This window comes from Polypterus senegalus, chromosome 1 (assembly GCF_016835505.1).
Source record: "Polypterus senegalus isolate Bchr_013 chromosome 1, ASM1683550v1, whole genome shotgun sequence".
Taxonomy (NCBI): domain Eukaryota; kingdom Metazoa; phylum Chordata; class Cladistia; order Polypteriformes; family Polypteridae; genus Polypterus; species Polypterus senegalus.
The window spans coordinates 214708808-214725328 of NC_053154.1; the positions used below are offsets into that span (position 1 = coordinate 214708808).

General features: G+C 38.2%; 1 protein-coding gene across 7 annotated transcripts in view; it reads left to right on the forward strand.

The window, feature by feature from the left end:
- Positions 1 to 16521, forward strand: part of cdh23 (cadherin-related 23) — a 1363918-nt gene that overhangs the window by 171519 nt on the left and 1175878 nt on the right. For all 7 annotated transcript variants that reach the window (XM_039768795.1, XM_039768746.1, XM_039768764.1 and 4 more), the window contains exon 3: positions 13525 to 13608. In XM_039768795.1, the coding sequence (XP_039624729.1) occupies positions 13525 to 13608 (84 nt within the window). The remainder of the gene's footprint in view (positions 1 to 13524; positions 13609 to 16521) is intronic.

A 16521-nucleotide genomic window follows, 5' to 3' on the forward strand; every position in this document is an offset into this window, starting at 1 on the left:
GGTCTGTACTGGCCAACCAATCAGATGAAGAGTATCTTTCCATCCAATGATTCCAATGCTTCTTTACCTGAGGTGATTTCTCCATACACAGGTGAGAAGCCTGGCAGTAGAGCAGTGGCACCAAGTGCCACTTCCAGATGCTGAAAAGAGATACAGAACAGAGGAGGGTTAGTAATGGTTTAAAAACTTTGTGATATTGAGATAGCGGCTATAATATCCTGAAGCTGGTGTTTTATTTTAAACCATGGTAGAGTCAATTTCAAAGAATTTGTTCAGGGCACTTCTTGAGAGACTAAAGAGCCTTGAAAGTTACATCAGCAGATCATTTTGATCAGACAGGTGTGTACGTTTGTCATGTGACCAGGGATGACAAGATTTTCATACATCTGTTTTAAAAAAATATTTTCCCATTATTTGAACTGCCCCCAAATGAGAATTTCAGTTGACCAGTGGAATACGGAAGACTGGTTTGGTGGTTCTCAGGGAAGAGATGGTTAGGAATTGTAGCAGAGTGACCTTCCAATTTTTGAAACGCTCTTTAAATATAGAACATACCCTTTTCACCTGACAAATAGAGACTTGGGAAATCATGTGTGGAATTCATCTTCTTGTCATTCTGTCAATGTTACAGCTATGTTCACAGTGTGGAGAAAAGAACTTAAGAGAGATGCTGGAACGAGACTGGGGCATGAACAATGATTTTGTGCCTAATAAAAATATTTAACTAGTTTAACATTAAAACAGAAACAAAAGAACAAGCCATTCAGCCCAGCAAACTCATTCATCCTATTCATCTAGATTGTTGTTAATAATATCAAGTTAAGATATGAAGTTCCCTAAAGTCCTACACTTCACCATACTACTTGGCAATTTATTCACTGTGTATATTGGTATTTGTTTGGATTCAAACTTTGTAACATTTGTAGGAAATCTGCTCTTAACAGCAGTTTTTATTTTAAAGTCTGTACTATAATAATTCCATTAATAAGGTGATAAACTTCAATCATCTCTGTTTAAACAATTCAACACTTTCAGTCTCTCCTTATAGCTCATACTGTATCTCTCAGTCCCAGAATAAGAATAGTTGTAAATCTCTGGACTTTCTCTAGTGCTGTTATGTCTTTTTTTTGTAATATAGAGATGAAAACTGAATACAGTACTTCAGGTGAGGCCTCGCTAGTGTGTTATTTAACCTAATCGTCACCTCCTTGGACTTTTAGTCCACACATTGTTATATTTAACCTAACATTCTGTTAGCCTTGTTAACTGCCTCTGCACACTGTGTAAATGTCGATAGTGACAAGTCAGCTTTGACTCCCTGATCCTTCTCATCAGCAGTACTTTCAAACTTTTATTTGTGTATTCATATTTAACACTTCTACTTCTTATGTGTATCACCTGACATTTAATTACATTAAATTGAATATGATGCAAATCTACCTAAACCTGTCCAAATCTTCCTGTAGAAATTTAATTGATTCTACATTTCCCCCTAATTTGGCATTATTTGCAAACTTTTCCAGCTTTTTGTTTATATTTCTATCCCGATAATTTATGTACAGGTATATGATAAATATCAGTGGCCCTGTCACTAATCTCTGTGGGACACCACTTTTAACATCACCTAATTTTAAAAGCGTTTCCCACCACCTCATCATAACTGTTTTCTTCCTGCATTGCATTTTACGCTGCTCATTGAATCCTCACTTCTTTTTGTTTGATGTCCAATCTCTCATGTTCAGCCTTATCAAATGCCTTCTGAAGATCAAGATAAATAATATCAAATGCACCTCTTTGATCGTATACTTTTGTTGCTTCCTCATAGAATTTCAGAACTGAAAATTAGGCTTGTTCCATCCTATTACATTTATAAGTCACCATCAAAAATTTTCAGTTCTGTAAAATCTGAAATGTAAGAAAGAAAATTTTGCCTTATAGAGAAAAAGAAGAGCAACAGATTAACGAGATTACACCTATACTTGCAAGTTTTCTTTAGTTTTGTCGCAGAATGCATGGGTTGCCCTCAGATGCCAAACCTTATTAACATGCGAAAATAGGAATCACAAGTGGTAGAATTACTGCGTGGGGCTTTACAGCTTTGCAAACATATTTTATCACAGGTCCTAGAATGAAAACAGCATGCATAATCTCCTTTATGGTTCTTGTTCAGAATCAATTTTTTATATCCGCACTGTGTATTTTGCAAAATGACTTTAGCTTTGGCTCCAATTTACCCAGTCAAACAGATCTTAAGCACTCCTCCTGACAAATTTGAGGAAAACCCACCCCATAGTTTCAGGGTAGGCATCTAATCAGTTTGTCAGTATTTACTAACATCTTTAAGAAGGTGGGAAAGTATTAACTATCACAGGGAGCATCACAGACTTGACTGTGTATTAGAAGTAAACAGCTGATGACTTCCAGGCTGCTCTAATGCATATCACAAAGAATTCATGTGTGAACAGTGAATATTCACCAATAGTTTTGTTACCTTCATGGCACGCTCTCGTCCATTGAAGATGTTTTTAAAATGTTATATTCACTCCTTTTTAACAAAAGTAAGCGGTGGCATTCAGACAAATTTTCTTTCAGGGCTGTTCTGCCTTGTCTCCTTTGTCATGTGAAGAACTGTGAGAAGAGTTATTTCAGGGATTTTCTTGCTAATAATTGAGGGTGACACAAGCAGAGCTGTGCCCAATTGCTTCGACTTGGATTGCCTTTGAATACCTGGGCCCTTGGCCCTCCCCTGTGGCATGTGCTTTATTTAGAGCCCTGCCGCTTATTTCCTCTGTCGTCTTGTTACTTTCATCTGTTTTCTCTTGGCTCCATGTGCTTATTCTGCCACTGGGTAGCAACTAAATCTTTATGCCTTGTCCCAGGAGGTCAGGGTCCTCTTTTGCCTAATAAATCGAGTCCCTAGTAATTATTGACTTTGAAATGGGCTAGAGGAGTACGTGTTTGGACTCATCTGAAGTTTTTTTTTTTTTCTCTAACATTTCGTTTCTCATTGCCAGATTTATCTGACCTAATTTTTTCAATTAATGAACGTTCTCAGATTTTTGCTTGCTGCAGTTTTTAAACCTGCTAAGTGATGTCTTAACACAACAGTTTGAATACCTGAATACCTCTTATTATTATGAAGTTCAGGGGCGGCACAGTGGCGCAGTGGTAGCGCTGCTGCCTCACAGTTAGGAGACCCGCTTCCCGAGTCCTCCCTGCGTGGAGTTTGCATGTTCTCCTCGTGTCTGCGTGGATTTCCTCCCACAGTCCAAAGACATGCCGGTTAGGTGGATTGGCGTTTCTAAATTGGCCTAGTGTGTGAATGGTGTGTGGGTGTGTTTGTGTGTGTGTCCTGCGGTGGGTTGGCACCCTGCCCGGGATTGGATTCCTGCCTTGTGCCCTGTGTTGGCTGGGATTGGCTCCAGCAGACCCCCTGTGTTCGGATTCAGCAGGTTGGAAAATGGATGGATGGATGGATGGATCATAAAGTTCTACAGTTATGCTATGATGAATAGGGTTCATTCCTGCTTCGATTCCAGTACTGCCAGAATAGGCGCTGGCACTCTGCAACACTTCACTGGTGTAACCACAAGAGGGCACCACTGAGCCTCAGACTGCAGACACAATAATCACTAACACAGTACTGGGTTCAATAAAAATGTTTTTCCCCACAGTAAGTGCTGTCCTTCCAATTCCCATAGAGTGTTGCCCACTGTCTCCTGACTCTGATTCAATCAAGTGAGACTGTGGGCTCCATTTTGACTGTGATCCAGGAACCATGTGCCATGCCCAGGTCATCCAGAGCACTTCTAATATGTGCAAAAACCAGGGCAGTCCTCTCCCGGTAGCACCCTCTGATGGCACCCAAAGACCACAACTGTGTTGTGGGTGTCTTAAATGGGTTCAGCGCTGTGGAACACTGCCACCTGTTGTGTGAGGGAATGAAATGCTCCCAATATGCATGTTCACCCAATCCAGTCATTATGTACCCCTGGCTGGACAAGAATTCATTCACTTCTTCTATGGTACCTGCACTGGATAAGACTAGAAATTGGAAGGATGGATGAATACTACTTCAATGCTAAGTCATACACATGTTTTGGCTTTCGCTTAAATTTGCGTTCTACCCAAATTTTTCCTACGTGTGATTGATGCACAATTTGAGTGTTAAAACATTTTGGTTTCAAGATCTTTGTTTGCATTTTATTACCTACATGAAACATCATTTCATTAAGTTTTCAGGCAGAGATCCACAAAATAGTTAATATTCAAGAGTCTCAATTTCCTGACTCTGATATGATTAGTGTGCCTTTAAAATTTAATTCTTGTGGGTGATTCATGTAGTCTAAATGAACCTATAAAATTAACAACTACTCTCTGTGAAACCTTCTTGTTTCAGATATACCACATTGTTTAATCGCTTTATTTCTATACCTCACAAAGGCAACATAATTTTTATGCTAAATGCACCATAAACAACTCGGTGCAATAGTTAATATGATCTTTGTGTTTAAGCAGTCCATAAGTATTTATTTTGATGTTCCCACTTTACATCAAACCAACATCAGGGAAAGTGCACAGACTCCTACCTGACAGCTTAGTTTTTGGAGTTTATCTAAACAGGATGTCCAAAAACAGCCAGATTTCTCTGCCTGTTGAAATTGCCACATTATTCACAAGAGCCAAGAAAAAATTATAGCAGTTTTTAAGCAACAGAGGAACCAAATCAGGCAGATCCAAAGGTATGACGTCGCTTGTGTGTTTCACAGTGTAGGGAGGGGGCTGCAAAGAATCACATTCCACTTTAAAAGCCCATATGAACAACACAAAACCGTTTTAACCCAGTAAACCCACAGTATAAAACATGTACAGCAGGGGTGCCCACACTTTTTCGGCTTGCAAGCTACTTTTAAAATGACCAGGTCGAAATAATCTACCTACATTAAAAATACTATATATTTATATTTTTATATACTATATATATATATATATAGATATAGATATAGATAGATATATTGTGGAAGTTGACCTGGACACACAGGCAGACACGTTCATGTCACCCACAAACACGTTTATTTACAAATGTTTTCAATGGTCACACAGACCCAGTAATGGTCACTAAGACCCCAAATTAGTGCACAAAAACCCCAAAGTCACAGTCCTGGCCACAATGCCTTTCTTCAGGCCGCCTCCACAGTTCTCCTGAGCTCCGTCCTTCCTCCTCCCGACTCCAGCCTCGAATGAAGGGAGACGGCCCCTTTTATACAGTCCCCGGATGAGCCCCAGGTGTTAGATAGATAGATAGATAGATACTTTATTAATCCCAAGGGGAAATTCACATTCCCGGCATTCCTCCTCTAGCCACGCCCCAACGTGGCGGAAGTGCCGGCTGTCCTCCCGGCAGCTTTCCGGGCGCCATCCTAATTCTTCCCCCCAGCACTTCCTGGTGTGGCAGAAGTGCTGGGGTAACAGGTCCCCAAGGCATTGGGGCGCCTCCTGGCGGTGACCACGGGCCCCTACAGGGTGGAGCTTCCATGCCCTGAACCCGTGGCCCCCAAAGCAACCAGGAAGGCGACCCCCATGTGATCCAGGGTGGGCGCAGACCCACATCCGGTCCCAGACCCACATCTGGTCCCTCATGGCGTCCTGGCCGGTTCATGGCCCCTGGCATCCCTGACAATATATATAATATACAGTATATATACTGAGTATACATAAAATGTATGTTGTCGTACCTTGCATAACTGAATAATCTTTATGGCACAATAACAATTCAATACATTTATGGTCACTACAGTATTTGGATTTAACAATCGTCATGTGGGAAAAAGGCTGACTCGCATAAATAAGTAGAGCTGAATAATGCAGTCAAGGAGCTTTTGAATTCAGCCGAGTGAAAAATGACGGCTGTTCGATTAACTGCGATTGTAGCTCCCTCTCCTTTCTCTTTCTCAGATCGCTTTTTGGAAGGACGTCAGTTTCGTAGTTTTCATGAACAGTTTGAAAGTGCCTTTCCACATTTTCCTTCTTTTGAATAGCAATGATAGACTGACGGATCAGACAAACGCACTTTGATTGTGACATTGTGAGAAAAAAATCCTCTTCCAATTCCACATCCAGCCCATACCCTCCCCAAACAATTTTTTTTTAACTTCCCTTCTATAGTCGATATAAATTGGAAAGCTAACTAGATCACAGCCGGAGTTTTGCAGTAGCTTGTGCGTTTGATCGTGTGTGCAGGATGACAAGTGTGTTAGAAGAAAAGAGATCTCAGACTGGCCGCCCTGTATGTCAATCAAGTGGCAAATGCCATAAGGAGGATATATGATAGACTAACGTTTAAAAAAAATTTTTTTTTGAATGCAACGCGATCTACCTGCACTACCTTTGCGATCTACCGGTCGATCACGATTGACTCATTGGACACCACTGACGTATAGTATCCTGCATGAGGAGTTATCTCACTGCCACTCAGAATAAAATCTCAAACAGGCAGATATAAAGCAGTCATCAACAGTTAGGGCATTAGCCTTGAGGCAAGCATGTGCCATGTTTTGTTGCTTTTCCATTATTAGTTCAGCAGCTTTGGTTAGGCCAATATCAGCTTAAAAGACTAAATCTCTGTGTATATCCAAGTCAGAACAAAATAAAAAGCACACAAAGATGGGCAAAGAGATCTGGGGGACATTTTGTAATTAATTGTTTTCTTTTGCTATATGTTTCCATTAGGCAAAGTAATGTAGAAATACAGCGTTACCTTTGATTTGTGCATTGGCAATACACAGATGTACAATTACAATTACAATTTATTTTTGTATAGCCCAAAATCACACAAGAAGTGCCGCATTGGACTTTAATAGGCCCTGCCTCTTGACAGCCCCCCAGCCTTGACTCTCTAAGAAGACAAGGAAAAATTCCCAAAAAAAATGCAAGAAACATTGGGAAAGGCAGTTCAAAGAGAGACCCCTTTCCAGGTAGGTTGGGCGTGCAGTGGCTGTCAAAAAAAAAGGGGGTCAATACAATACAATACACAGAGTAGAACAGAAATAATCCTCAATACATCCATCCATCCATCCATTATCCAACCCGCTATATCCTAACTACAGGTTCACGGGGGTCTGCTGGAGCCAATCCCAGCCAACACAGGGCGCAAGGCAGGAAACAAACCCTGGACAGGGCGCCAGTATAAAAATAAAGATATTACAAGTACGGAACAGAATTTAACAGATGATATCACATAATATGATTTGGATTTATCAGTATTTATCAGTATTACAGTATTTATCCATTGAAGGAATAAAACATTGGATGTGGTATAATGATTTGTCCTTGCATTATAAAAGAAGTTCATCTTTACTTGGTGGGAGATCTGCATATAGTAAGGAAATACAGATGACTCATAACTTGAAGGGCTTAAACCAAACACAAGTATTCAACCCCTTGAAAGTCATCGTAATTTTGTGCGTGACAAAAGCTTTGTAAACATGTTTGTTCATTCTGTATTTTTTATCATACAATACGTTTCAGTAGATATTTAACTGAAGAATAAAACTTAGGAGTTAGTGTTTGCATAAGTAGTCAAGCCCTACACATTAATACTTTGTTCAGAATCCTTTTGTTACAATAACTGCCTTAATTCTTTTGAGTAAGTATGCACCAGTTTTGCACATTCTTCCCCATTCTTCTTGGTAGAATTGATAGAGACCCTCTACATTGATGGGATAGCACCTCTGGAAAGCAGTTTTCAAATAGTCCCACATATTTTCAATAGGGTTAAGATCTGGGCTTTGACTTGGCCATTCCAAAACATTCCCCTTTCTATTGTTGAGCCATATGTAGAGATAAAGAACAATAGAAATTACCTGTTTGAAGTCCAGGGTTTTTAGTTGATTGTAGTATCAATGCACCTTATCTGGAAGATCCATCTTGTGGTGAGTGAGTATTGTGGCCTAAACTACACAATGAAGACAAAACAACACTGTAAGCAGCTTAGCATAAAGATGATTGAAAAGCACATGCCAGGAGATGGAGACAAGTAAATATGCGAGTCACTGAAGATACCTTGGAGTCCAGTTCAATCAATCATTAAGAAATGGAAAGAGTGGTGCAGCGGTACATTTGTCCACAAAAACTGAGTGATCACGTAAAAAGAAGACTAGTGAGACAGGCTACAAAGAGACCTGTGATAATTCTGAGGAGTTACAAGTTACAGTGAAGGACCATGCATCCAACAAATATTACTGAGAGGGGCTTCACCAGTATTGCCTTTATGAAAGAGTGACATAGAGAAAGCGACTCCTAAAAAACACAAACATGACATCTGAGCTTGTGTTTATGAGAAGACACATGGGAGATCAAAATTGAGCTTTCTGTCCATCAGACTAAATGCCATGTTTGGCATTAGCTACAAAAATGAATATTATCAAAAACACGCCATTCCCACTGTGAGGCATGGTAGTGGCTGCATCAGGCTTTGAGGATGCTGATGTGCATCAGGTCCTCAAAGTTTGTGAGGGTAGAGGGTAAAATGAATGCAGCAAAATACAAAGAAACCCTGAAGAAAAAAACCCAGGCATAAAGTCAAAGACAATATGGATTATTCAAAAACTAACAATGCTGATGTCTTGGGGTCAAATTTATAAAAGTTGCATACATACAAAAAGAGGCCCAAATCTGAATATGCAACATTGCAAGTGAAAACCGCAATTTATAAAAGAAATACATGAGAGAAGTTGTGTATCTGTTGAAAGTAGGCTTACTAGTCTTGTTCAAACCGTGATTCATCATTTTGAGGCAAAGTTGCTATAGAGCTATAGAAGATGGGTGGGTTGTTGGTAAGGAAACCAGCTGAGCCCTCAGTTTTTCACGTGGTCTGTACTATTCATTGTAACAGCAATCACGTCATTATATGTGGTAAGTAATAGTGGCTATCCACTTAGCGGCTGACCCTCAGAGTGCAGAGGAAAGGTGCTATAATGTTGTGTATGTGACACAGTGGTAGCGCTACTGACTTGCAGTAAGGAGATCATGGGTTGGTGTCCCAGGTCAGCCCTGTGTGTATACGATTCATTAGTGTAGCACAATAATGACAAAGAGGACTGGAGGATGAACATTATTAGCTTTTAGGGTAACACTTTACATTAGGTGTCCATAATTACACTGTAACTACTATGTAATTACCTGTTTAAGTACAGTGTAACTGAGTTATTACTCCGTACTTACTGTGTAATACAAAGTAACGTTATAGTTAACTACTCAGTTTTCATTGTTGTTCCACAGTTAATATAATTACAATATAATAATTTATCACTGATCCAAAAACAAGTATACTTACATAGCTACATTGTATCTGTACTTCAAAATGTAATAAAAACATTAGGGCATGTAACTACAACTATGTAACGATGGTCCATGGTCTGGGCAATTTTAATGAAGAATTGCAGTGATAACTGGAGATATGTGTGTAAAATTTGTACGTTCTACCCATGTCCCCCTATGTCTTCATCATGGGTTTTACTGCCACATCCCATGGACATGTAGGTTGGGTATGTGTCCCAGGTCCCCCCTGTGTGGTATTGCTTTGAGTAATGAGAAAAGCTCTATATAAATATAATTTATTATTATTATTATTATTATGATGATGATCTTGTGCTCTTGGTTGCGGACCACAGCCAGATACTTTTGAATGCAGCTGGCAGTGTCTTAGTGCATCAGAAAGGAGGTTGCTCTACCAGCCAATGAAGATGTGCAGCATTGTGATTGCATATGCATGAGATTGATTAGCATGCTCTCTATTTGGATTTTTCAGGGCGGCCTTTGACCTGTGTACACATATAGACATTTAAAAGGTGATTGAGACTTTTAGTGCTATTCCTAGCTTCATTCTGAGATGCATAATAAATGTGGGCACAGATCTCATTTCAATTGAGAGTTTTTGTCTGGAGTTAATAAAAGGCAGTTCACTCACAATCCAGATACAAATGTACATTTAAAGAAGAGAGGGGAAAAATGCAGTGTCCAGATGTGCAAAACATACAGAGACCATTGCAGAGAGACTCAATGCTGTCATAGCTGCCACAGGTGCACGAACTGAATATTGACTTTGAGTAAATGCTTATTTGATTAGTTATTTTATATTTTTTATTTGTAATTAATTTGGACCAGTTTTCAGAGAACCAGTTACACTTTGACATTGAAGAGTCCTTTCCTGGTTGATCACAAAGCCAAGTAAATTCTGTTCTTCTTCAGATTTACTATGAAGGTAAACGTCATCTCTACTGCATTGTAACTATGAAATTCGTATGTGCAATCTCTGACACTTTTCCTTTGCCTTATGCTGCTAATGTTACTGAATTATTCACTTTTAAAGCAATCAGGATGTGCTAAGCTGAAATGAAAAGTTTTTGTGAGAATGGGATTCTATAGTGCAATGTTAAGAGTCTTCTTCTTTTGGCTACTCCCGTCAGGGGTTTGCTACAGTGGATCATCTTCCATATCTTTCTGTCTTCTGCATCTTGTTCTATTACACCCATCACCTGCATGTCCTCTCTCACCACATCCATAAACCTTCGCTTAGGCCTTCCTCTTTTTCCTCTTCCTTGGCAGCTCTATCCTTAGCATCCTTCTCCCAATATACCCAGCATCTCTCCTCTGCACATCTCAAACCAATGCAATCTCACCTCTCTGACTTTGTCTCCCAACCGTCCAACTTGAGCTGACCCTCTAATGTACTCATTTCTAATCCTGTTCATCCTCGTCACACCCAGTGCAAATCTTAGCATCTTTAACTCTGCTACCTCCAGCTCTGTCTCCTGCTTTCTGGTCAATGTTAAGAGTAAGCAGTATTATTTCTGGGCAATGGGATCTTAATTATGGCTTAATCATACCTTAACTGAAAAGCTTGAAGCAGTTTAATATGGTGAAAATAGGGAATTAATCTTTTCCTAGGATCAACAAGTTACTTTTTGAAGTGATAAAACATTCCCTGGTGAGTCGCTAAATTAGTTCTACTGTGCAAATTTAATCTAGCACCTTTGCATTCATTTTACACCTTCTTTCATCAAATTTAGCAAACAAAGCTGTTATGCAGTCTTTTTAGAGCAACGGACAGAGCAAGTGAAAAATAGTTTCACTATATTAGTATTATATTGTAATAATGCTGGTTTAGCACATATTGTGTGTTTTTTTTGTAAAAGGTGTTGAGTAGTAGACAGAGTGAAACAGAAAAAAAAATCACAAATTACTGTCACAAAATCTATTAATCAATCCTTGAATCAGTTTTTGATCTAAACTGTCCTTTTAAATACGATTCAGTAGTGTAGCGCAATAATGACAAAGAGGACTGGAGGATGTACATTATTAGCTTTTAGGGTAACACTTTACAAGTGTCCATAATTACACTGTAACTACAATGTAATTACATGTTTAAGTACAGTGTAACTATGAGTTATTACTCCGTACTTACTGTGTAATACAAAGTAACATTATAGTTAACTACTCAGTTTTCATTGTTATTCCACAGTTAATATAATTACAATATAATAATTTATCACTGATCCAAAAACAAGTATACTTACATAGCTACATTGTATCTGTACTTCAAAATGTAATAAAAACATTAGGGCATGTAACTACAACTATGTAACGATGTTCCATGGTCTGGGCAATTTTTATGGAGAATTGCAGTGATAACTGGAGATATGTGTGTAAAATTTGTACATTCTACCTATGTCCCCCTATGTCTTCTTCATGGGTTTTACTGCCACATCCCAGGGACATGTAGGTTGGGTTATGTGGCCACATGTGTGAGAGCGTGACTGCTGGTATGTTTGTCAGTGGGCCTTGCAATAGGATCGCTCCCCATCCTGGGCTGTTTCCTGCCTTGTGCCCAATGATGCCTGGAATGGCTCTACAGCCCTGTGTACCTTGATTGAATGATGCAAGTTTGGCAGTACTATGTTAGGGATGGCTATAATAATAGCCCAAAAAATTCAACAATAAATAGTGTAACACAACTACAAGAATGTGACAAATGTTTGTTTAAGCAAAACATGTCAAGGAGGTGCCTGTCTTGATTTTGGGAAAAAGCGTTAATCATTTTGCAAAGATGGTTTCACCATTTAAAAAAGATCTTGAAGTATCATCAAAAACCTTATTATCACTGCAATTCTCCATTAAAATTGCCCAGACCATGGAACATCTGTTACTATAGTTGTAGTTACATACCCTGATGTTTTTATTACATTTTGAAAGTACAGATACATCGTAACTATGTAAGTACACTTGTTTTTGGATCAGTGATAAATTGTTACATTGTAATTATATATGCTGTGGAATAACAATGACAACTGAGTAATTAACTATAGCATTAATTTGTATTACACAGTAATTACGGAGTAATAACTCAGTTACACTGTACTTAAACAGGTAATTACAGACTAGTTACAGTGTAATTATGGACACTTAATGTAAAGTGTTACCGCCTTTAGTTTTTGTATTTTATTCTTTTTATGGTATTCATTACAAATCCTACAGTCTATAAAGTAAACATTGATGGGTTGATTGCCTGTTTAATGTTTTTCATAATTTTACTGGTTTACTGCAGAGTTTATTGAAAACTTCTTTCAATGTTAGGCTTTCTGTAGATGATACATTTCTGTGACTCTAAGCTGTCCTAGAATGTAGAAAATATATTATTAGAAACTTTAAAAACTAAATACTAACAGTATTTAATTGTTCATCTTGAATAAACATGGATTGAGAATTTGAAATAAATTACAAAATGTGTTAACTTGTATGATAGTTGTGCAAATTGCAATTCTGTGTAAATACGAAGGCTAATTTTGGCTTGTACATTATCTATGAAAAATGCCTAAAAATATGTTGCCCAAGCTGAAATAATTATAGATAAATGTATGCAACTGTTGAGCTCTAAATATTCAGTGAAAAATTGTGAAATCTGGAAGAAAAAAAATGATGTGCTGAGTTTCTGTAATTACTGATAAATGCATTGGTTGTAAAAAGGTGAGTTTTCTTTTGCATGAATTTTCATGTTTTCAGTTGTGTTCCACCAACGAAGCTGCATTGCACATGACAGGGTTCTGACTGGCATGGCCGCCTTTTCAACATTTACTTCATTAAAGTTTGCCATATGCAATAAAACCAGTTAATGAGGCAATAAATGAGCAAAAGAATGATAGTCCTATGATGTTCTTGAAACATTTGCAAATTCTAAAGACACAAATGAATTATTACAAGGACAGATTCCAATAAGAGAGTTAGCACTTTTCTTAAATAACACAATGTTGATTAGTTTTAATATTTCAAATTAAAATAATTAACTGTATTTGTGTTATTTTTATTATTGTCCTGGAATAAAAACACACACTATTTAATCTCAAATTATTGCTTTGTGTTAGAGAGGCTGAGGTACCAGGGACCAGCTCATCCAATAACTCCTTCTGTATTTTTCTATAATATGTTCCTGCATAATTTTCACATTTTATTATTGTGCCTTGTTTTCAGGTCTGTCTCAGGGCAACCGTCTGCCATACTTTTTGAATTTCTTCTTTGACAACTACTTCCTGATCTACGAAGACACTCCTGTGGGTGAGTTTTGGAGTCAGGTTTAAAGGATATTTTGTTCATCTTTTAAATGTAGCATAGCGTAGCATAGCATAAAAAGTTGAGACAGCTAATTATGTGATCTGTTAATATATTTTGCACAGCATATTTATTTAATGCATACCTTTGAGGTTACTTGAAGGTTGTCCATTGTTTCCTTTTCTGTCTTCTTGCCCTGGTTGACCCTCTTAGAGGTGTAAAGTTAAGAACAGCTCAGCAAACATTTGTTTGCCCAACAGTATACTCCAGTTCCTTCAAGGGATTCCTAGACATGTGTAGAATGAATTGGCAAACTCCCATGAACAGTCTGGTATTTGTGCTCAGCCATCTGGCAGAATTATCTTTCCAACATTCTTTTATCCAGGGAGGCTTACATTTTGTTATGAACTGGTAAGAAGAATATATCCTATGGCCCTCCATTTTAAAGTGTACTGGGATTGTCAACCCTTTAGGATTGTCCATTCCTTTAACTAGGGACTGAAAAGATCTGTTAATTGAGAAAAATTGAACATTATCCAGTATCTTCCACATTTCCAGCCAGAAAAATTACATTGATGTGAGCCATAAAACCTGGGATCTGTCCCACCAGTTGCTTCGGGCACTGCCTTCATCAAGATGCTTATTTCCACAGATTACAGGACATACATGTTTCTGCCATCTGTCCAAACTGAAGGTTAATGTCTCCTGGCCCTTGCTGATAGCAGCCTGAGTGATATTCTGTTTGTCTTTCCTGGATTCCTGACAGTTTTTCTACATACATTTTGTGGTTATTCAAAAGTCCGTTCAATGTCTCACTTAAACCTTCCTAGCTTCCTAAATATTCCTTTGGCTACCATTATTTTTGCTGCTTTCGATGTCTATCAGGACTTTCTGATGAAATCAAGAAGTGCATTACAAGAACATTCCTATTCATTAACACTAGAATTACCAGAGCCTACGAAAAAACTCGTAATTCCGTCCCACCTTAAATTGCTTCTTAAATCCCTTCACACCTCTCCGCCAGCGTCCTTTGTCTTCTAAATGTGCTGATAAAGAGAAGCAAGAAGCAGCCGGCTATTCCATCCCCCCACCAATTTAGAACGTACACAAACTTCTCCCAGCTCATGCCTTGATTGAGTATCTGGGAGTGAAGTGGAGTTTTAGAGTGGAAATAATAGATTGTTATTTGGAACACACGCATTTCATGTCTGTTCCGTTTCTACAGTAATCTGTGTCAACACATTGTTAAAACGGAAACGTTTTTTATATTCTAGTAGTAGATGACAAAATGTAGGCATAAATTATATAATGTATGAAGCCTGAGGTCCAAATATCAAAGAAACATTTTCACAAGAATAACACAACAATTGCGCTTTTATTCAAAAATATAACTGCAGAAACAAAAAGCCGCCTTAACATGCGACATTGACAGCAGTTTATTGTAACTGCCTCCGTGGTTCAATAGACTCAGCCCCCGCTTAGGAATCAAGACGTCACGAGTTCGATCCTGCGCCCCTCCGTTTTGAGAAGTAAACTGCTCTTATTCTTACTATTTTAGAATAAAAGCATACATTTGATTTCAGTCTGTAACATGATCCTTGTAAAGGTTAGCTTTTTTTTTTTTTTTTAATTCACTTTTCATTCTCTCAGTCGCGTTCAGAATCAATCCATACAACCCCATTTGACACGGCTGTTTTCACTAAAGACGCGCTATAGCTCTGCAGTGTACCACGATGCATACTAACGCCAACCCCCCGAGTTCTGACACACAAACGCTGGCGAAGCTGCCTTCTTCGTATCTCACCGTCACTTGTTTTACTTTTTATTCAGTTTTATTGCGTGTTCCTGCCAGTCCCCGCATGTTGCTGTATGCTGTTTCTTTTGTACTCCAGGACATGCAGAGGAGAGAATGGTAAAGAGCAGTAACTTCGGCGCTATATGCAATCATCAGGCACTGTTAAGGCGGCTTTTTGTTTCTGCAGTTATATTTTTGAATAAAAGCGCAATTGTGTTATTCTTGTGAAAATGTTTCTTTGCTATTTGGACTTCATACACTATATAGTTTATGCCTACATTTTGTCATCTACTACTAGAATATAAAAAACGTTTCTGTTTTCACAATGTGTTTACACAGATTACTGTAGAAACAGAACAAACATGAAATGCGTTTTTTCGTAGGCTCTGGTAATTCTAGTGTTAAAGTTTATATGCTCTATTACTGTTGGAGTTCTCCAATGGCCTTAAAGGTTGCCTGTACAACATAACCCAACTTTTTTGGCCACAGCTCCTTGTATTGGTCACCCTTATTTAAGTATTGAAGATAGTCCATTGTGCTCTTCTGAAAATGATGAATAAGATATCTTTCAAACATTAATATCTCATAGACACACCCATTACCCATTTGTTCCTCCCGAGTGCATCTTTTTGGCTGGACCAGCACATAATCAACTAGTACTCAGCCAAAAGCTTGCACTTTATCTATCTTTAACTCTGAGAAGTGAAAAGTGAACATATAAAATTATATCTCCCCATTTATAATGCTTTAATTTTAAAAGATATTTTCAACAGAATGTAATCTTTTTAGAAATAATTTGCTCAAATTTAATATTACTGTTTTAAACGTGTACTTATCCAGGCCAATATATACAGTACTGAGAACACAAGACATTTGACAAAGACGAGGAGACCATTCAGTCCATCAAGCTCATTTTTTTAGCTAATAGTGAAGTTGTCCCAGTATCTTATCCAGATACTTCTTAATAGTTGTCAAGGGTTCTGCTTCACCTACATGTTGTAAAAGACAGAGAATACCACCGAGCCCCAAACTATGGATACAACCATCACAAAGTTTGTCACTGGTTCAAAACAAAATATTTTATTTTGCCAATACCTCACAATGGTTTCTTGACACATCGTACA